Here is a 22499-nt window from a genome sequence, read left to right on the forward strand (position 1 = left end):
AAAGGTATCACGACGGATACTTCGGATATTTGCTAATCATGATAACTATTTGTATAAAATAGGTACACCAATACACAATAGGTAAAAAAATGGTGTAACAAACGATTTTAAGCAAATGAATTTATATATCAAAGAAAATAATCTTATGATATGTTGTTTTATCTTCAGATTTGGTTTATAAGAGCTTACTTATAAAGCAAGACAAGCTTTATCACAGCACGCAGAGCCGTACGCTGTTAGATTACAATGGTGATTATTAAGATAGTGTTTTTATTCTAGTATTTTTTGTGTTAATCATCGTGGCTAAATTAATTTTACTATTGTTGTAACTAATGCTAACAAATTTAAACAAAATTCAGGATCAAACTACGGACGGCTTTTCAAAAAATGGAGGAACAGTAAATAATAGTTTCGATCCCAGTCCTGAAAGCATTATCTCAAATGAAAAGAACGGCAAAAGCAAGGTTAGTTACTTTATTATTTTTAAACGACTTCCAAAAAAGGAGGAGGTTCTCAATTCGACTGTATTTTTTTATGTATGTTACTTCAGAACTATTGACTGGGTGGAGCGATTTCGACAAATGTTCTTTTGATCGAAAGATGTTTTGTGTGATTTGATCCCATTTAAATTTATTTGAGATCTAACAATTACTTTTCGAGTTATATCTAATAATGCGTTTTTACTTGACGCTTTTTCGTCGACCTACGTTGTATTATACCACATAACTTTCTACTGGATGTACCGATTTTTATAATTCTTTCTTTGTTAGAAAGGGGATATCCCTAGTTTGGTACCATGATAAGGAAACCAGGATCTTATGATGGAGTCCTCGAGAAATCGAGTGAAACTCTCGAAAATTTGCAAATTGAAAATTTGCACTTTTGATGATGATGTTTATCATGTGGTCACATATAATTATCGAGATCTGATAACTACTTTCTGAGTAATCTTTGATAATGCGTAGTTACTTGACTATTTTTTCGTCGATCTACGTTGTATTACTCGTCGATGTAATTGAAGTCGGTTTTTTTTCGTTTGCGAGCAAACACAATTATTTTATGTAACATGAGTTACAATTAGTAATAATCATACTAAAAGGTTTCATGCTATATATACATTACTTATTTATATATATATTCTTTACGTAGCCAATAGGGCGAAAATATTAACATTTATATTAAGGTTCCTTGTTTTTTAAGCCCAGAATACTACGCTTTTTAGTTATGGATAAAAACTAAATAAATACGTTGTTCAACGTTTTCAAAAATATGTTTTGTTTTTCCTTTTAGGAGTGAATTAAGAAATGAATACATATATCGAACGGAAGCTCTGTAATTTTTTTTTAAATTTATCTTTATAAAGACGGTTTCATTTAAACTATTCATTAGAAAACTATCATTAGAGGGTTACATACAATAAGTGTCCTGTGAAGAATGTGTTCATAACTTAGGTCGTTTGAAATGTGTATATGATCAAATACGGCGCGAGAAAAGCTATATCAAGATTTCTTTTTATATTTTATTATCTTACTGGTATATTTCATTCTGAATTTTTTGATGATCGCTTTCTGATTTATCTATGTGATTGGGATTACGACAGTCGTGGAGATAAGCTGGGTGGCGTATTGGTGGCTGTGCGTCAGGAATTCGCGGTCCATAGGTCAGTCTGTTTGCCTTTCACTACTTGTTCTGCAGAGGCGATTGAAATTGTAATATCAAGTAAAGCCTCATCATCTCCGTATTTTCTGTGGATATTTTTCACAAAGTAAAAATTATGCTGAAGCTCTGGTTAAATTTTTTGATCAGTTAACGGATGTTTTTCTTAATCAGCCAGATGATGACTGGAACGGTCGATTTTTGATATGATATTAAAAAATGTTTAGATGATGACTATTTATTAGTTGGCGATTTTAATATTTCAGCTGCAAAGAGGTCCTCTGTTGGTAATTTACTCTCGGTAAATCAATGTAAGAATGCGGGTTCAGTAAGTTTATTGCATAATTTTCTTTGTGTCATAAATTTTAAACAATACAATACCACTCGCAATGTCAACCAGAAACAACTCGATCTTGTTATAAGTAATTCTGTGTGTGAGGTTGCTCGCTCTGAGAGACCAATGGTTCTAGAAGATAGTCATCATCCTGCCCTAGAAGTCACATTGCATGCCTATTGAAATAGTTCGTTATCATCTGAACCTCATCTCTGAAATGAAACTCTGTTGAAGATTGAGTGGAGCCGTGTTTGTTGTTCGAATGATATTGACCAATGTGTAAAATCATTTTATAACATTATTAATAATATAATATCGAACAATATTCCGACTCGACGTGTGAGAAATAATAACCGTTTCCCTATTTGATACTCTAGGGCATTCATAAATATAACCAAAGAAAAATTAAAATCTCATAAAAAATGGAAGACTTACGGCAGAAGCAGTAATTATGCTATGTTTAGCCTGCTTTGTGATCGCGAGAAGCGGGTACAACAAACTTGTTATGATAGTTTCATTTCCAATGCAAAACGTAATATTAAACGTAGTAGTAAATTCTTTTGGACCTTCGTGAAATATAAAAAAAGCTCCCACGGTTTGCCCACAAAAATGTTTTTAAATGATATTTCTTATAGCGAAGAATTTCATTCAAATTCAAGAGTTTTCATTCTGTGTGTGTATCTGACTTGGATCCCATAAGCGCCGCTACGCTTTACTCTACCTCAGCTAGCTCTACATCTATTAGTTCTGTTAATTGCTCAGAAGACACTGTTTCTACGTACTAAAAAAACCTTAACATATATAAAGAATCCGGGCCAGATGGTCTACCTCCGATATTTTTAAGAAACTGTCGTAAACAGTCCTAGCCATTAACTATTTAATTTATCTCTGAAAACTGATATTATGCCTGGGATTTGGAAGCGTTCATATGTATACTGCATACACCGCAACATTGCCAATTATAGGGCCATCTCCAAATTAAGTACAATTGCCAAAATGTTCGAAAAAATTGTTTATGACTATATTTACCCACTTTTAAGATCTATTATCATTAATCAGCAACATGGGTTTGTAAATAAAAAATCAACTGAGAGCAATGTTTCTGAATTTGTGCATCAAGTTTCCTCGGCCATGTAGGGTGGTTGTCAAATGGATGCTATATATACTGATTTTTCTAAAGCCTTTGATAAATCTAGGCAAAGTTTTGGTTTGCAAACTGGAATCGATTGGCATACATGGGGATCTCTTGCGTTGGGTTACTTCTTACCTTCGTGATCGGAGTCAAGCAGTGACCATTAAAAGGTTCTATTCCTCGTTTCTCCCGGTTACTTCGGGCTTACCACAAGGCTCGCATCTTGTTCCGTTACTTTTATACTACAATTTATTTAGTGATGACGTGGCCGAAATATTTAATCATTCTCATTTTTTAATGTACGCGGATGACTACATGGTCTGACTGTAAGCTACTCCAAAAATATCTTGATAAGTTAATGGAAAAGAAAAATTAAATTTAAACATAAAAAAAGGTAATGTAAATAACGTTCTCTAGAAGCCCCAAACTTGAAGTTCGATTATAATTTAGATAATATAGCACTAACGCGTGTCACGGAAGTAAAAAACCTTAGTATTTTAATAGACAATAACGTTTAACGAGCATCTGAATTATATAATCCCCAAAGCCCAACGTATGCTTGGTTTTGTTTTAGGAGTAAGTAGGGATTTTAAATACAGCTCAACACTTTCACACCTCTTTGATTGATATATCAGACCTCTACTTGAGTATGGTTCTATTGTGTGGAATCCGCAAAATTCAGATTAACGGATCGGACAGAGTTTTTAAGCTTTATTTAAAACATTATAAGTTCCGGTGTAAGTCCATTCCCAATTTAACATGTCTAAAACATAGACGAATTGAAAGGGATCAAATGTTTTTGTATAAACTTCTTAATAATTTGTTGATTCACCTTTTTTATTAAGTAAAATAAATCTAAGTTGTTTTCGAACGAATTCTCGTCATAGACATTTGTTTCATGTCCCGTTTTACAAAAAAAGTTCACTGGCAAAAATTTTATGTCTTTCTACAAATTTCTATAACAAACACCTACAGGAAACAGATATTTTTAATTGCAAAATAGGAAGATATAAGCGGGACATTAAGCTAATGCTTAAATATCAGTCTACTTAGATTAAATATTTTTCCTTTCTTTTACACTCAATTTAACAAAAAAAATTCTCCATTTTGTTTTGTTTATTTTTTCCCCCAAACAATGTTGCACGTAATGTTATAGTGCTGTTATATGTATTGGGTAATAATGGAAACTTTACCGATTTCAGTTATTGTAATTAGTCATAATCTATAATATATATAAAAGCGAAAGGTCACTCACTCATCACGAAATTTCCGAAACTATAACACCTACAAACTTGAAATTTAGCAGGTAGGTTCCTTATAAGACGTAGGCATCCGCTAAGAACGGATTTTATGAAACTCGACCCCTAAGGGGGTAAAACGGGGGTTGGAAGTTTGTATGAAAGTCCTATGATTTTGAAGTAAGAGACTTGAAATTTAAAATATAAGCTCTATAGATGGTGAAAAGGTGTCTAAATAATGTATTTTTAGAAATTAACTCCCTTTTGGGGTTAAAACGGGGGATGGTAGGCTGACTCACTCATCGCGAAATCTCCAAAACTATAATAGCTACAAACTTGAAACTTGGCAGGAAGGCTCATTATAGGGCGTAGACATCCGCTAAGAACGGATTTTACAAAATTCGACCCTTAAAGGGGTTAAACAGGGGTTGAAAGTTTGTGTGAAAGTCCCATGTTTTTGAAGTAAGAGACTTGAAATTTAAAATGTATGCCTTATAGACGATGAGAAGGTGTCCAAATAATGTGTCTTTAGAAATCAACTCCCTTTTGGGGTTCAAACGGGGGATGGTAGGTTTACTCACTCATCACGAAATCTCCGAAACTATATCACCTACAAACTTGAAATTTGGCAAATAGGCTCCTTTTAGGGAGAAAACATTCGCTAAGAATGGGTTTTACGAAATTCAACCCCTAAAGGGGTAAAAAGGGGGTTGGAAGTTTGTATGAAAGTCCTATGTTTTTGAAGTAAGAGACTTGAAATTTAAAATGTACGCACTTTAGATAGTGAGAAGGTGTCCAAATAATGTATCTTTAGAAGTTAACTCCTTTTTGGGGTTAAAACGGGGAATGGTAGGTTGACTCCCTCATTACGAATTCTCCGAAACTATAACAGCTAAAAACTTGAAATTTGGCAGGTAGGTTCCTTATAGGGCTTAAACATCCGCTAAGAGCTGATTTTATGAAACTCGACCCTTAAAGGGATAAAACGGGGGTTGGAAGTTTGTATGAAAGTCCTATGTTTTTGAAGTAAGAGACTTGAAATTTAAAATGTATGCTCTATAGATGGTAGAAAGGTGACGAAATAATGTATCTTTAGAAATCAACTCTCTTTTGGAGTTAAAACGGGGATGGTAGGTTGACACACTCATCACGAAACCTCCGAAACTATAACAGCTACAAACTTGGAATTTGGCAGGTAGGTTCCTTATGGGGCGTAAACATCCGCTAAGAACTGATTTTACGAAAACCGACTCCTAAGGGAATAAAACGGGGGTCGGAAGTTTGTATGTAAGTAGTTTTTGAAGTAAGAGACTTGAAATTTAAAATATATGCTCTATAGATGGTGAGGAGGTGTCCAAATAATGCATCGTAATCTATACATATATATAAGAGAAAGGTCACTGACTCACTCATCACGAGAACTCAAAAACCGCTGGATGGTCTATCCATCCAGGTTGGACAAAGATATAGTTTAGCAGGGATGTAGATTATAGTTAGCAGACGCCCGCTAAGAACGGATTTTACGATATTCCATCGCTAAGGGGGTTTATTTGGGGGTTGACAGTCTGTATGAAACATATACAGCAGCTATAAGTTCGCCTGATAGGTTATTTATCCTGCAGCCTGAAAATAAAACTAAAAATGTGGTGTATAGAGAGGTTTTATAAAAATAACTATTATATTAATGCAATAAATTATGCTAAATTGTGCCTTTTAAAAAGTTACTCAGTTTGATAAGCATTTCAAGTGACTGAAATAAAAAATAATTTGCGTTAAACATCTTAATAGTAATACATATCTTCATAATCACGAGGACGTAATCGCGGGCAACAGTTAGTGTATTATAAACAAAGTCCCCAAAAGTGTATGTGATCGATTCGCTCAAAATTTACTGAACGGATTTTCATGCAGTTTCACCATTGTAGAGGGCTCCACCATTGGCAAGAGGAAGGTTTACGGAACGGCTAAGCCGATTTTGATGAGAGTTTCACTGGAAGTTTGCCGGCAAAACTTTGTGACACACTAATTTCAACGCGGGCGAAGCCGCGGGCACAGCTAGTATAATATAAACGTGTGACGGTGAACGGAGCTTTGAACTCCTTTATGAGCAGTCGGAAGGTGTCTAAAAAGGCTCGTTTGGCTGTGCATGAGGGGGTGTTGCTTCCGACACTCATGTACGGAAGTGAAAGTTGGGTATGGCAGAAGAGACATGAAAGCAGAATAAATGCAGTTGAGATGAGAGCGTTAAGAAGTATGATAGGAGTTAAACTGAGTGACAGGATGAGAAATAGTGAGATAAAGAAACGGTGTGGTCTGAAAGAAGATGTAGTGACAAAAATTGAGAAAGGTATGCTGAGATGGTTTGGTCATGTCGAGAGAATGAATGAAGAACGACTGACGAAAAAAGTGTATAAGGCGAGTGTGAGTGGAAGTGTTGGAAGGGGTAGACCTAGGCGGACATTTCAAGACCAAATCGGGGACGTCTTGAAAAAAGGCCAGGTCAAGAGTACCCTAAACCGACGAGCATGTATGAAGGGAATAATGAAAGTGGATGAAGCGAAACAAGTATGTAAGGATCGTAGCAAGTGGAAAGAAGTGGTCTCTGCCTACCCCTACGGGAAAGAGGCGTGATTATATGTATGTATGTATGTATAATATAAAATTGTATGTGTCCCAAATAAAAATAAAATAAAAAATAAAAATAAAATAACTGTCTAGCTATCGCGGTTCTTGAGATACAGCCTGGTGATGGATGGGGCGGACGGACGGATAGACAGCGAAGTCTTAGGAATAGGGTTCCGTTTTTACCTTTAGGTACTTTTACCCTTGGTGTTAAAACAAACGATATTTAATCAATAATATCAATTGTATAGTTCAAAGTAATAAAAAAGCGTATAATTTTTTATCTATTCAAAAGGTCCAATTTGCATAAAATTTATAATTGTGTTTGCTAGCAAACGAAATGAACCGAATTCAATTACATCGACAAGTATACAACGTAAGTAGACAAAAAAAAAAAAAAAATAACAAACGCACTAGTCGTCACTACGATTTTCGAAGGTTCTTCTCGATTTTCTGGGATGCCATCATCAGATCCTAGTTTCCTTATCATGATACCACTCTTGGGATTTCTCCTTTCCAACCAAAAATAAAATTATCAAAATCGGTTCATAAACGACAAAGCTATCCGCGAACATACATAATAAAAATATTTACTAAAATACAATTACTGATAATAATTTAAGAAAAATAAGGAATATGTGCTATTAACATAAATTTTATATCAAGGACAATAAAAAAACTTGTGTTACTTTGTTTATCATGTCTCGATTCTCTAATAAAATGATATCTACAGGAATTAAATTAATACGCAATATATTTTTAATATCACAATCAAAAGTGACTTTATTCAAGTAGGCTACAAAAGCACTTTTAAGTTGCCATTTTACAAATTAAACTCATTAATTTTGCAAATCTTTATCATTAATTAGTAAGCATATTGATAAATATGGTGATTGTAAATATATGCATGATATGCACAATTTTTTTAATGAATGCTAATTAATTAAAGCAATAATGACAAATCATGGTAGATAAGAAGATAGGTAAGATATCGTGTGTTAGATTCCATATCAGAAAATGATATATTTTAATCGTTCTAAGATACGCAACAATTTAGTCTAATCATTTTAATTTTGATCTATTAAGTTTAAATATTTCTTGGAATAGAAACGTAGCAAAGCTAAATTACATTAGACATATACAATATAGATAAAGAGAATAGCTGATTTTAAAATCTTATGGCTGAATCTATCGTCCAATAGTAACTAATTTGTCTGCGCGATAAGAAATAACACTGTACAAATAAGTCTACTATAATTTAATTTTAAGTCTGCGCTTTCTTTCAGACTGCTGAAGCTGCTAAAGCCCGCCCAACATGGGACAATCAAATTGAATTCCTTATGTCATGCATTGCGACATCAGTTGGATTAGGAAACGTCTGGCGATTTCCATTCGTAGCTTATCAAAATGGTGGCGGGGCTTTCCTTATTCCTTATATTATAGTTCTCATTCTCATAGGCAAACCAATGTACTATTTAGAAACTGTACTGGGGCAATTTAGCAGCAGCAACTGTGTAGGAATTTGGGCACTTTCACCAGCAATGAAGGGTAAGAAGTTTTTTTTAATTGACTGGGTTGACAAACAAGCGTAAGACCTACATAGCGGATAGTAAGTGGTTACCGTAGCCTATAGACGACTGCAACACCAGAAGCGACACAAGCGCGCTACCAACCCCACCCTTGACTCTCCCCAGGATCTTTGGCCACCTTACACGCCACAAGAACATAGAACTAATTTAGAGCAGCACTATTCAGCTGCATTTTTTCGTAAGTTTGAGGTACTTCCATAGACAGGCTACTCCAGATTTTGAGCAAGATGTCCCCTACCTAAATAGATCATGACATAAACAGCCGTAATAAACGTGGACACTTTTGACTTTTTATGTGTTTAAAACAACTCTTCTCTGGTCCAAAACTTAATACATACTATACTTATACACTGCATGAAGTTCATTTGGTAATTATATACACAATTTAAAGCAATTTCGTTGTTTATTAGGTACAGGATTTGCGCAAACATTAGGTGCTTTATATTTAGTATCATATTACGTAGCGCTCATAGCACTATGTCTGTATTATCTGGCGATGAGTTTCCAAGAACCGTTGCCGTGGGCGCAATGTGATGAGAGCTGGGTAGATTGTGTACCTTCTGGCGAATCTGTAAATATTAGAGCTATCGAGGGCAACGCTACAAGCAGTGCAGAATTGTACTTTATGTGAGTTTTTTATTATTATTTATATTAGATTTCACTTAAGTTTAGAGGGATAGTAGGCTTGAAAACTATAGGAAATATCGAAAATATTTAAAGGACTCTGTACCTCAAAAATAAATTCAATTAAAAAAAATGTCTTTATTTATCGGACTCTCCAATATTAATAAAATAATTAATCAGTTCATCTGTAATCAGTTCCATCCAACTATAAGAAACAAATTGTTAAAATATATTTAAAACGGGATATTAACAATGATTTTTTAAATTTATTTTGCAGACCTCGATATTTCGACATTATCTGCGAATGTCTTATTCACGAGTATTTTCGGATATAGATGTTGAAGGCATTAGAAGTATCCATACCGGACTACCTCCTTTCTCGTACGTTTGCTGCATAAACACTTGGGTGGTTACCACTACCATTGTCACTTTCATTTTTACTATTGTCCCTTGTTTTACGAACACTCGACACTTGATCCCGTGTTCTGCAAACGAAACTCACGGTGAGTTTTGTGAATTTTTTATATCATTATCAAGGGCTTGCATAAGCTAATCACTGGATTCCACACCCCCGCCCGTTGAAACCCATCTTCCCAATTGACATTACTATATTTAATAATTTCAATGGCTTCTCGTACCAGTCGTGGTATGTAATGGCGTTCTGTCAAAATAAATATAAAAAATATTGTAAATATCCCGTTTTAAATAAATTTAGCAATGAAAATAGCCATTTTAATTTAATATTAGTTGTTGCTAAACTAAGAGCTTGTTTCACCGGTTGCCTTATTTTTTAATATTTTTAAAATTTACTTATAGTTTTAATATGACTATTAGTCGCAGAGAGGTCGAAATTCGACTATAATTAAAAATTTCAATTAAAGAAAACTCAAAATAATGAAAATAAAGAACCTTTTTTTAATTTGACTACAGACTGACAATCAACAAAAGAGTGCAATATGCGTGTGTATGTCAATTACATGGTAGTGTGTGTAATATTTTTTACGAATAATTTAGCAAAATTTTAAGCATTCTGCACTCGTTCTCTATCTAAACTTTAAATATGCGTAATTTCATACTCCTCCGTCTGCGCAATTTTCGTAAAAAGGGGTACAAAGTTTTTGCTTTGCGTATTAATATGTAGATTAAATTTTACTGAAGAATAAGAATATTTTATCTGTTTCAACACTAAACTGCCTGAGAAAATGATTGAAAGATATCTATCTATATTATATATAAAAGCGAAAGGTCATCACGAAATCTCGGAAAATATAAAACCTTCAAACTTGAAATTTGACAAATAGGCTATTATTTGGCAAATAGGTGAGAAGGTGTCCAAATAATGTATCTTTAGAAATCAACTCCCTTTTGGAGTTAAAACGGGGGGATGGTAGGTGGTTGACTTACTCATCACGAAATCTCCGAAATTATAACAGCTATAAACTTGAAATTTGGCAGGTACGTTTCTTATAGGGTGTAGACATCCGTTAAGAAAGGATTTTACGAAATTCGATCCCTAAGGGGGTAAAACGGGGTTGGAAGTTTGTATTAACGTCCTATGCTTTTGAAGTAAGAGGCTTGAAATTTTAAATGTATGCTCTATAAATGATAAGAAGGTGTCCAAATAATGTATCTTTAGAAATCATCTCCCTTTTGGAGTTAAAACGGGGGGATGGTAGGTTGACTCACTCATCACGAAATCTCCGAAATTATAACAGCTATAAACTTGAAATTTGGCAGGTACGTTTCTTATAGGGTGTAGACATCCGGTAAGAACGGATTTTACGATACTCGACCCCTAAGGGGGTAAGACGGGGGTTGGAAATTTGTATGAAAGCCCTATGTTTTTGAAGTAAGAGGCTTGAAATTTAAAATGTATGCTCTATAGATGATGAGAAGGTGTCCAAATAATGTATCTTTACAAATTCATTTCTTTTTGGGGTTAAAACGGGGTATGATAGGTTGACTTACTCATCACGAAATCTCCGAAATTATAACAGTTACAAACTTAAAATTAGGCAAATAGGTTCCTTATAGGGCGTAGACATCCGCCAAGAACAATTTTTATGAAACTCGAGCCCTAAGGGGATGAAACGGGGGTTGGAAGTTTCTATGAAAGTCCTATGTTTTTGAAGTAAGAGACTTGAAATTAAAAATGTATGCTCTATATATGGTGAGGAGGTGTCCAAATAATGCATCGTAATCTATATATAACATAACATAAAATAACAATACACTTTATTGTACACTAAAACAGAAACAATACATATTATGGACTTAAACAAAGTATCATCAGGCACAAAGGGCGGCCTTATCGCCAAAAAGCGATCTCTTCCAGGCAACCTAGGGGCAGAGGAGATGTAGATTATATTCAAACGTTTATGTTTCAATTTGTACACCTACACTGACACAATACCATCTCCTCTATATATATATAAACGAAAGGTCACTGACTCATCACAAGAACTCAAAAACTGCTGGATGGTCCATTCATCCAGGACGGACAAAGATGAAATTTGGCAGGGAGGTAGATTATAATTAGTAGACGTCCACTAAGAACAGATTTTGCGATATTCCACCACTAAGGGTGTTTAATTGGGGTTGATAGTTTGTATGAAAGATATACAGCAGGGTCGGTTTTAAGCAAAATAACCGCGTTGCAACCCTAAGTGTTCAAGAAACATTTATATTGATCAAAAAGTAGTACCAAAAATATTTTTTTTTTTTTTTACAATATCTAACCTTTACGTTACTAGAATACTTTTTATTTACCCCTGTCGTCACGGAGTCACGGAGGAGCGTGCGTTACGCTATTCCGTGGCATATAGTTACGTAAAGCCATATTAAAAACTAAATTGCATGCAGTATATTTTAAACATATTTACACTAGAATACTATATTATTACTACATTATTTAATACCACAATTCTGACGAATTCAACGAACCATTTTGTTAAACGCGACGAGCGCTTCACACGGATGTAGTCGCGGGCAAAGTTAGTTATGATAAAACAAAGTCCCCAAAAGTGTATGTGTTCGATTTCCTCAAAATCTACGGAACTTCACTAAAGGAGAGAAGGCTTCAAGAGGAAGGTTTACGGAACGGTTAAGCCGATTTTGATGGGTTTCACTGTAAGTTTGCCGGGAAAACTTTGTGACACACTGATTTCAACGCAGGCGAAGCCGCGGGTACAGCTAGTTATATATATATAAATTTTAGAGATCGCAGCGCGAATAGTTTTAAAACTAGACAAAAAGTAATAGTAAAAAAAAATTTGAAAATTTAAAATAATTAAGTAACCTAATAAATTAAGTATACCTATTTTATTTAAATCATTAAATAGTTAATAATATCATCATTAATAGTTTATAAAAATATTATAATACCATAGATGAACTAAAAATAAGATATATCGCATAAAAGACAAAACATTTTTATAAATTGTAATAAAATTAGCTTTTTACTTTTTTGCAAAATATTTCATTTTTTACTTGATATCTTTTATTTCTTCATATATACAAGCCCGTTGGCGCAGATTGTAGTGACCCTGCTTTCTGCTCCAGGGATTGTGGGTTCAATTCCCACCCCCAAATCTGTAAGGGTGAGGGGGTCTGAGGGTGTAATGTTTATTTATATATGTATTATATATATGTATGTTTATCGGGAAAAAATGTAGCTATACTAGTCGGCTGTTACCTATAACACAAGCATTAAGTTGCTTACCTTCTTAAGGAACAGGTGACATGTGTTTATGTTGTAAATATTTATTATTATTTATGTATAAGTCCAATTTTAACACTTACTGAGGAAATTTTCATATAAATGTCATAAATTTAATTAATAATATTTACATAAATTAAAAGTTTTTCAAATATTACAATTTAGATAATGTCGAACAGAAAAATAAAAGCCGTTTTTCGTAATCTTTCAGATGTGTTTATTCCCAGCTTGGTAACCAAAATAATTTGTTTGTAGACTGAGTAAGACCATTGTAAGCAAACCGAGACATTATCGCAATCGATGAAACAGCCCTAAAGGCGTTTATAACAAAACGCCTTCCCCTAATGGTAGTGACTATGAGATTATATTTTATATAATTGTTTTTTTTTAGACTTATTATGTTAAGTACATTTCATTAAAAATTAAAACTTGAAATAATATTTAGATAAGAAGATTATAGAAATCCCCAACGCCCAAGATTGTATCTCGTGATTGAATAAGTGTTTTATGTGTAGGAGAGATTGGGTGACAGTAGATAATTTTTTTTCAAATCCCCATAAATCTGAAAATCATGCCAAAATATCTAATCTCAGATAATTAATCATAGTACAGGTACCTAATCTTTAAAGAAAATTGCACTTATTGGCAATTACTACATAAACTTACAAGTAATAACAACTTTTAAAAAATATATAAAATGATCCACTATGACCCAGGGGTGGGTCACTTTGGATCATCTCAGGGGTTACACTGAATCATATGGAGCACACTGGATCTGTCGAAAAAAAAAAAGACATTTCCACTCGTTTATTTGTACTGTTAGGCAGTGTTTTATTATTTACTCTGAAGTCTCATCTAAAATTAACAAAAGTCAGTGTTAAATGAACAAGAAATTAAGTATCTGAGAGCTAATATTACTTTTATTCCAAATACATTCAGCCGGTTTTTGTGGCTAAGCCTAAGGTTCCAGCTGGAGCATCCGCAAGCTTATGTTGCTTAAAGTGCTCTCTTGGAAATATAGTTACTGGCGGAAGTGCATTCCCCAAAGCACTAACTATGTAACATGTTATTGTTAACGTTTCTCGATCTGCGCTGGTAACCTGAATTGGAATTTAATGTATAAAATAACCGCAAATCATTCTATGACGTAATAGTTCCAATACGTAACTAACAGCAAATAATATTAATATAGTATACTATAGACTTTGCTCTTGCATACTTACTTGGATATGATCAATAGCATAATATTTATTTTAAAATTCCAGTAAAACAGTTCTTCGTCAATCTGATGGAATACATGATGGAATAGGTGAGTTACATGTGTTAGTACATACCTATTCAGAATTCACATGATAACCTTATCTTTCATATATTATTTTAGCAGTTATAATAAATGAAAAAATTGATTATGAAAAGGTAAGGATTCAATTTTTATTTAAGAATTACAATGTTACAGGTGTACCGTTGTGGGATCTTACACTCTGTCTTTTGGCATCATGGCTCATAATATATGTAATCGTGGCCCGAGGAGTGAAGAGTTCCGGAAAAGCGGCATATTTCCTTGCTCTCTTTCCTTACGTTGTTTTGATTATTCTACTTATTAGGTAAGTGATAATAATTACACTGGTAAATAAAATTCATCATATTGCAATTTTTTAATTTATCAATGTAACATGGAATTTTACATTTTTCGAGTCCTTTAGTTTTTCGCTTCCTTGTTGGAATGTCTGCAGGATCTTTTTGGAGGTGGCCGTGTTTATTTCTCTGGTCATAGACACTATGGCCAAGAACTCCACGAATATGTTTATAGCGTGGTTTGATTTGATTGATTGTTGCGCTGGCGGTTGCGGGTTCGATCCCCGCACATGACAAACCTCTGTATTGGCCATACAGATGTTTGTCGTGGTTTGGGTGTTTGTGCAGTCCTTGTGGGTTTCCCCACTGTTCCTCAGAGAGCACATTAAACCGTCAGTTCCGGTTGTTATCATATACACCTTATAGCGATCGTTACTCATAGTAGAGTATATACTCTACTATGACTAACGATCAACCGCCAACCCGCATTGGAGTATCGTGGTGGATTAAACTAGATACTCGGGGGAAAACTTCCCCAAATATCTAGCTTAGCTTTGGGGAGAAACTTCCTACATAGGGAAAGAGGCCTATGCCCAGCAGTGGGATATTACAAGATGAAGCGTTGGTCTCAGCTTAGGTCGACTAACTTGTACCTTATCGACCCTGGTCCGAACGGTTTTTGGTCTATTTAGTTTCATCATCTTCCTGCCCTTATCCCACTGATATAGGGTTGGCACAACATGTTTTCCTCTTCCATTCCTCTCTATTATTCGTCACTTCAGCGCTTACTCCTTTCTTTCTCATATCCTCACTCACACAATCCATCCATCGCTTTTTCGGTCTGCCGATCGCTCTTCGTCCTTCGACATTCGTCCCTTACATTCTTTTACCAACATAGCGTTCATCCCTTCTCATTACATGCCCATACCACGCTAACCTATTGCTCCTCATTTTCTCTGTCACGGGTGCTACTTTCAAACTTCCCCTTATATACTCATTTCTAATCCGATCTTTCCTCGTTACTCCACACATCCATCTTAGCATTCTCATCTCGGCTGCGTGCACTCTTCTTTCATCCGTAACTTTTGTTGCCCAATGTTACCAGGTCCGTCTATCCGTTACCGTCTATTTAGTTTACCAGGTGTAAATAAATTTTAAAATTCTTTTGAATGTATTTATGAACTTTATCTTGCAGGGCAGTGACTTTACCCGGTGCAGTCAATGGAATTCTATTTTTCATTACACCAGAATGGAGTAGAATTTTAGAAGTTCGAGTAAGTGTTTGTATTTATGTGGAGTGATAGTAATAGTTTAAATATATATATATATATGTCACTCGGTAAATTGCTTACTACAATAAAAAAAAAAAACAAAAACATGGATCACATTATCCTGTACGTAGTTTTTTCGACACAAATATATTATATTTATTTTATATTTTTTGATATACATTAGAATTACATTATAAAACAAGGTTCATGTCGTGTTATATCAAAACGATCCTAAAAAAGCACGTGATACCTTACAGGCTGATTTGAATTACTTTCATCAAGAGATGTCACCATTGATTTGATTATTTTTAAAAATAAACAATTAGTCAAGTGTAATTATAGAGTAATTATACAAATTAGTCACAAATATGTGCTTGCAACAACAATGTAGTCTGGTTCGTGTGTGTGTGTGTGTGTGTGTGTGTGTGTGTGTGTGTGTGTGTGTGTGTGTGTGTGTTTGTGTGTATAACGTTTAAATGTTTATTTTACAAGCTTAGCTTTTGACATATAAGCTACTATCAGTTTACGAATTGTTATATCTTATCTTACTGTCAAGGACTATTAATTATACCTACGTGCTGTTTGATAAAAAATTTCTTCAATAAAAGTTTTATAAAAAATGATAAAACATATATTGATGTAGATTATTTGGAATTTTTTATCAACGTCTATTAAACTTATTATTTATTTGATGATAAAATATGATAGCGGTCGAAACTTCCATAAATCATTGTGTGACCTCGGGATCGGTAAAGACGTTACTTTCCATTTGGACTTGCAAACAAAGATACAGAATCAATACAAGCACTGCTCTTTGTATAACAACACTGACTCAGAACCCACAAAGCAACTTTTGCCACATAGTCAAAACTGATGTTCATCTTTAATCAACACAAACTCATCTTTTTTCGTATCAAATAGTTTAATACGTAACAAGAAAGCTTCATAACTGTCCTATAGCTTCAAAAACTATAGGCAGTTCTAAATAATGTATTTTTTTGGCCAACGTAATGTATTTTTTTTAGGTATGGTATGCAGCCATAACCCAAGTATTTTTCTCCTTATCCGTCTGTTCGGGTACTTTGATCATGTTTTCTTCATATAACAAATTTGGACAAAATGTTTACAGGTAAATAATGGAAGTTTTTATGATATCTTTTCATACACTGTTAAGAAATAATTATTAATTTCTTTGGTAATTTTACCAAAAATGTGTAGGAATTTTTAACGCAAAATAATTAAGTAAATTTAGTACACAGATACACAGATGCTTAAACTCAGTATGAAAAAATTACAAAATATTTTTTGGAATTTACCACGCGGTTGCAGAAAATTCAATTAGTAATAATATACATCTTTGTAATTTTATTCAATAATTTATCATACAAATACTTAGTAAATTTACTGTGCAGTGTTGTAACTATACCACTTGATTCACTTGAATTGAGTTTGATAAAATCACAAAATATTTTTTGAAATTTACTCGTGTTGAAAAAAAAATTATGAGTAAATATACTATGCAGTGTTGTAATTATATCGTACATTTAAGTTCAATTGAGATTACTAAAATTACAGAAATTTGGATTGATTGAGTCATTGATTGATCCACGAAAATCTTTAGTAAAAGGCAAAATATTTATGCGTTTTGAACGGAAACAGAGTAACATTGAATAAAGTACAGAAACTATCTATAGTTTTACTTCAAAAAATCTAAAACCGTATAAAAGTATATAACTAGGTTAACCAGTCAAACATACTATGGTAACTTACCTACTTATATGCTAAAGTTGCAACCTATAATATCCCAGTAATGGGCTTAGGCCTCTTTCCCCATGTAATAAAAGGATCAGAGCTTAATCTACCACGCTGCTCCATTAAGGATTGGCGGCACAAACTAGTCTTGTGACCGTTGCGCCAACGCGACAACAAAATTAGTAATTCAAAACACAAGCAATGTTTGTAAATTTAAGAAGCTTGTTAATGAAAATTATGAACCTGTTCAGTAAGATATTTAAAGAGAAATATTATTTTTTAGTAAAATTATAATGAGTACTTACCATCGTATATTATGTGATTTGCATGTCATAAATCTAATAATACTATTAAACTAGCAATTCTTGTATATATATATATATAATCTGAATCTCGGAAACGGCTCCAACGATTTTCGAGAAATTTAATATTCAGGGGATTTCGGGGGCGATAAATCGATATAGCTAGGATTCATTTTTAGAAAATGTCTTTTTATCCCTGTTCTTAGGCAATGAAAAAATGGCTACAATATCGTTAGAATATGAAGGTAAATTTCACGATTGTCAATAAAGTTGTAATAGTTCAGGTAGACAGACATCCGGTCAGAATCGACCGAGACTACCTCGGTTCAAATCCTCACGTCTCCCAGTTCAATTATTTTTTCTTTATTTTTTCTCATGCTTTGTTATTTCAATAACCAGTTTATATTTTTTATTATTATGTTGGTAAAATCGGAAAATATTATTTATATTTTATCAATATGTAATTCGTATTTAAATATGATTTCCAAAAAACACGATTTGCTATACATACCGAGCTAAGCTCGATCACCCAGGTATTCTACTAAAGTTATTAAGCTGTTAAGAATATTGTTGTATCAGATACAAATCGTTGCGCTTATAATGTTGCGCTGTAGAATAAATTTAACATATTTTTTTTTCAGAGATTCAATGATAGTCACTACTCTCGACACGTTTACTAGTTTAATTTCCGGAATAACCATATTTGGAGTGCTAGGCAATTTGGCGTATGAATTAAACTACGACGATGTGAGCCAGGTGGTCGGCACTGGGGGTGCCAGTTTAGCATTTATATCTTATCCAGATGCTATAGCAAAGTCACCATTTGTACCTCAGGTTCGTAAATCATTTTACTATTTTTATTTCTATGGACATGGCATTATAGTCCTTTCTATGAATCTATATGTATACATCTATACATATTAATAAAACAGAAGTGTCTGTTTGTGATTTCAAAGTACCTGTGTTTTACATCAACTGCATTTAGTTATTTACACTTTACTAGAACACAAACAAACAAATTTTAAATTTTTGTCTGTCTGTCTTTCTGTTTTTCCGGGCTAACCTTCTGAACAGCTAATACGACTTTTATAAGACTTTCACTAGAAGATAGAGGAGATTGTGGAGCAATATAGGCTCCTTTTTATCCTGGATTTCATACCAAATCGGGATTTAAGCGGTAAAGAGCGTGTTTACAGATCGATATAAAATACCTAAACGTTTTCTATTAGGTAAATATGATAATTTTGCGAGTAAATATACTGACACGATAAAGCTGAAATGTTTTGTTTGTTTGTTTATTCGCCTTGATCTCAGAAGCTACTGATTCGAATTGAAAAACTCTTTTTATGTTGGATATCCCATCTACTGAGGAAGGAATCCGCGGGGCATAGCTAGTATAGAATTAAAATCTTACTATTTGTTATTATGGATCTTCAGTTCTCATAACAACTTACTCTGCAATTAATTCAGTTGATAGTTATACCATCGTACTTATAAAAAATTTTATTCGTAATAATATTATTGGAATACTTGTTTAGTGTAGCAGTGATTTAGGTATATGCAATATATTTCCTTTGTTTTTCAGATTTTACTTTCATATGTTGTTATAACGGTTAAAATATGAAAATAATAATTTATTTTACCTGTGCACAGCTGTTCGCTGTACTGTTCTTCCTGATGATGGCAACACTAGGCGTCGGCTCGGGAGTCGCTTTGATATCCACAACCAGCTCTGTATTGATTGATGCGTTCCCCTCCGTACCCATATATATAATGTCAGCAGGACTTTGCACTTCTCTATTCCTTGTGGGGCTCATTTATGTAACACCCGTAAGCAATTTGTATACATAAATACTATGTTTATTGCAGAAATATTTGTACTAGCATGTATGGCATATTTATATTATTTCGATTCGAATGAGATTATGTTTAGATATTGTGGATTAAGAAAATAAATATATTTAAAGGTTCTGGTGATTTTAAAAAGTAGGGATACCTTTCTTAAACTACACAACATTTGTAAATGTTTAAATAAATATATGTGCTCTTCGAACTGTATGCCTTTATTATGCTGCGAAATACTGATAAAATAATAAAATACTGTTGTAAAGTAAAGAAAATACTTAAAACTTTTAGGGTGGTCAATATGTCCTCGAATTAGTTGACCACTATGGTGGAACTTTCATGAGACTGTTCGCGGCAATCTCCGAAACAATTGGGGTATTTTGGATATATGGTAAACAAATATTTTATTGGTTGTCAAAACATATAAAACGTAATAAAAATTAAATAACACAAAATGTAACTCGTTTTTCAGGACTTGAAAATATATGCGTGGATATTGAATACATGCTTGGTAGGAAAACATCATTTTTCTGGAGAATATGTTGGGCAATAATCACTCCAATTCTTATGATAGTTGTATTCTTCTACGCCCTGATCACTACGGAACGAGTAGTCTTTGGCGACGGTTACGTTTACCCTGAAGGAGCTTATAGTTAGTTATTTTATTATACACATCATATATAATACATCTGCTACTGCTATGTGGTTACGGCAGTAAATAATATAGCCACCCCCTCTCTTCCCGTGGGTGTCGTAAAAGTGTGACTGGGGGATAACACGGTTCCGCTACCACTTTGGAACTTAAAAAGCCGGCCGATGGCGGGATAACCATCCAACTGCTGGCTTTGAAATACCTTTATTTCCAGTATAATATTTGTGTTATCCCTCTATTGCCCAAAACCAGTCAAAATGACTGCATTGTGAAAGAGTGACTAAAGTGTAAAAAGAAATTTCTTAAAAATTAGTTTAACATTTTTTAAATATTATTTACATTTTTCTAAAATTTACTACCTATTAATAAAAATTGATAGATATTTATAAGAATAGTTATAAAAAAAGAACGACGACTTCTTTAGAGAATAAAAAAGAGTCATCAAAATCGGCAAATCCAGTAAAAAGTTGTAAGGTAACACACTTAAAAAAGAAAAAAAAGTAGTCGCATTGAAAATCTCCTCCTTTTTTGTAGTCGGTAAAAAGTAATTTGTTGTTTTTCCCTATACTTAAATGTAAATAATTTTAAAAAATATATTAAAAATAATTTTATATAAATTTCTCTATAATTACTCTAATATAATAGTTTTTGTACTCAGTTTCAGTTTTTCTAATGTTAAGTTATATATTTTCCAGTTGCTGGCTACGTACTACAGTATGTGGGAATATCTCTTGTACCTATACTTATTATTAAAGCGTTATGGAAATACAGAACTGGTAGCTTTATTGAGGTAAGATATAATAAAGGAATTATTCCATTATTATATTTACTAATGAGTAATGACTAACATAAATATATATTTTTTATTACAGACTGTCAAAAGAGCTTTCCATAGAAAACCAACTTACGGTCCAAGTGATGAAAACAAACGAGAAAGCTGGAATCAATTTAGACAAGCAGCTAAACTAACTCGTCAAACGAAACGGAAAAATTGGTTTTATCATATTATAATAGTATTATTTAGAGGATATCGATACAATAAGGTATAGTAGTTTAAATAATAATGACTAGACAATAAATTAATATAATGCTGGTACTCGTTTATTATTTTAAAATAAAATGATTGTATGTTTTATGTGTTTTATTTAAAGTGAAAATCGACAAAAAAGGGTATTCCATTTCCCAAAATAATTTAGTAGGTACTACCTCGGACCTAGTAGAAACTAAAACCATATACTATTTTAACAAAATTTGTTTTGGGAATACGGAAATATATACGAGTAGAATGTAAAAGGTACCAGAACAGATTCAAATTGTGATGAGAGGCAAGAAAAGTCACCAGTAGATACATTTGTTTATAGGTAGGTCGCAGTGTTGCAATATGTTCAAAATAGTACCAAGCATATTTTTAAAAAAAAAGACTAGGTCGAAAATATTTGGAATATAGCGGTGATCTGTCCTAAATTATATAGGATGTCTTAAGCCCGTTAAATGTATGACTAACGCACAAAACGTGTGTGTATGTGTTTGTGTGTACAAGCTCTTCATCTTACTTATTTTATAAGAGTTAACATTGTTTGAGTACTAGTCTTACTTTAATATCATATTTACCTACATTGCTTTTTTTTGCAAAGAAAGTACATTGTCTTAAAATCATCAAAAATCAAGTTACTTCCGTATTAAAGTATTTTTCAATTAATCAAATGTAATTAGGTTTATTAGTGTTATTATTAGTCGATAGTGGTGCTTCTATCCTAATAAAACCTATTCAAGCTGCAATAGTGTACCAAGTAAACAATCAGTAACAAAACTAAAAATTGGAATAACAAAAGCACGGGCATTATAAGCCTGTGGACATAACTTTATATATAAAAAAAACCTATTCAATACTTGCGTTTTCAATGTCCTGTACCTAAACCTATGTATATCATAGTTACTTTTTTATAATGTTGGAACTCTATCGAGTGACCTATTTCAATTGGAGTGTATTTATATTTTAATTTCAAAACTATTGCAACGTATATTCTCAATATCGATTATTTTCTAATAATTAGTAATAACCGCTTTATATACACGAAAAGGAATGAAATAGTAACTCGCAAGTTTCCGTCTGTTCTTTAAAGTAAGCGTTTCCTTACTACGCTATTGATGATATTGTCATCTATACAAATAAATAAAAGTGGAGTGTC

The 22499-nt window shown here is 33.2% G+C and overlaps 1 protein-coding gene and 1 pseudogene across 1 annotated transcript; one reads left to right on the forward strand and one right to left on the reverse strand.

Moving 5' to 3' along the window:
• The first annotated feature begins 332 nt into the window (after positions 1–332).
• On the forward strand, positions 333–21404 carry LOC123657253 (sodium-dependent nutrient amino acid transporter 1-like). Its single transcript, XM_045592828.1, has 13 exons — positions 333–464; positions 8269–8530; positions 8982–9198; positions 14179–14222; positions 14370–14517; positions 15684–15762; positions 16785–16888; positions 18455–18647; positions 19467–19643; positions 19950–20049; positions 20131–20310; positions 21006–21100; positions 21183–21404. The coding sequence occupies exons 1-13, from the start codon at positions 333–335 to the stop codon at positions 21357–21359; spliced, it is 1908 nt and encodes a 635-aa protein (XP_045448784.1). The 3' UTR covers positions 21360–21404.
• Positions 17312–17423, reverse strand: LOC123657515 (annotated as a pseudogene).
• Positions 21405–22499: the final 1095 nt, after the last annotated feature.

Source organism: Melitaea cinxia, chromosome 10 (assembly GCF_905220565.1).
Source record: "Melitaea cinxia chromosome 10, ilMelCinx1.1, whole genome shotgun sequence".
Lineage (NCBI taxonomy): Eukaryota > Metazoa > Arthropoda > Insecta > Lepidoptera > Nymphalidae > Melitaea > Melitaea cinxia.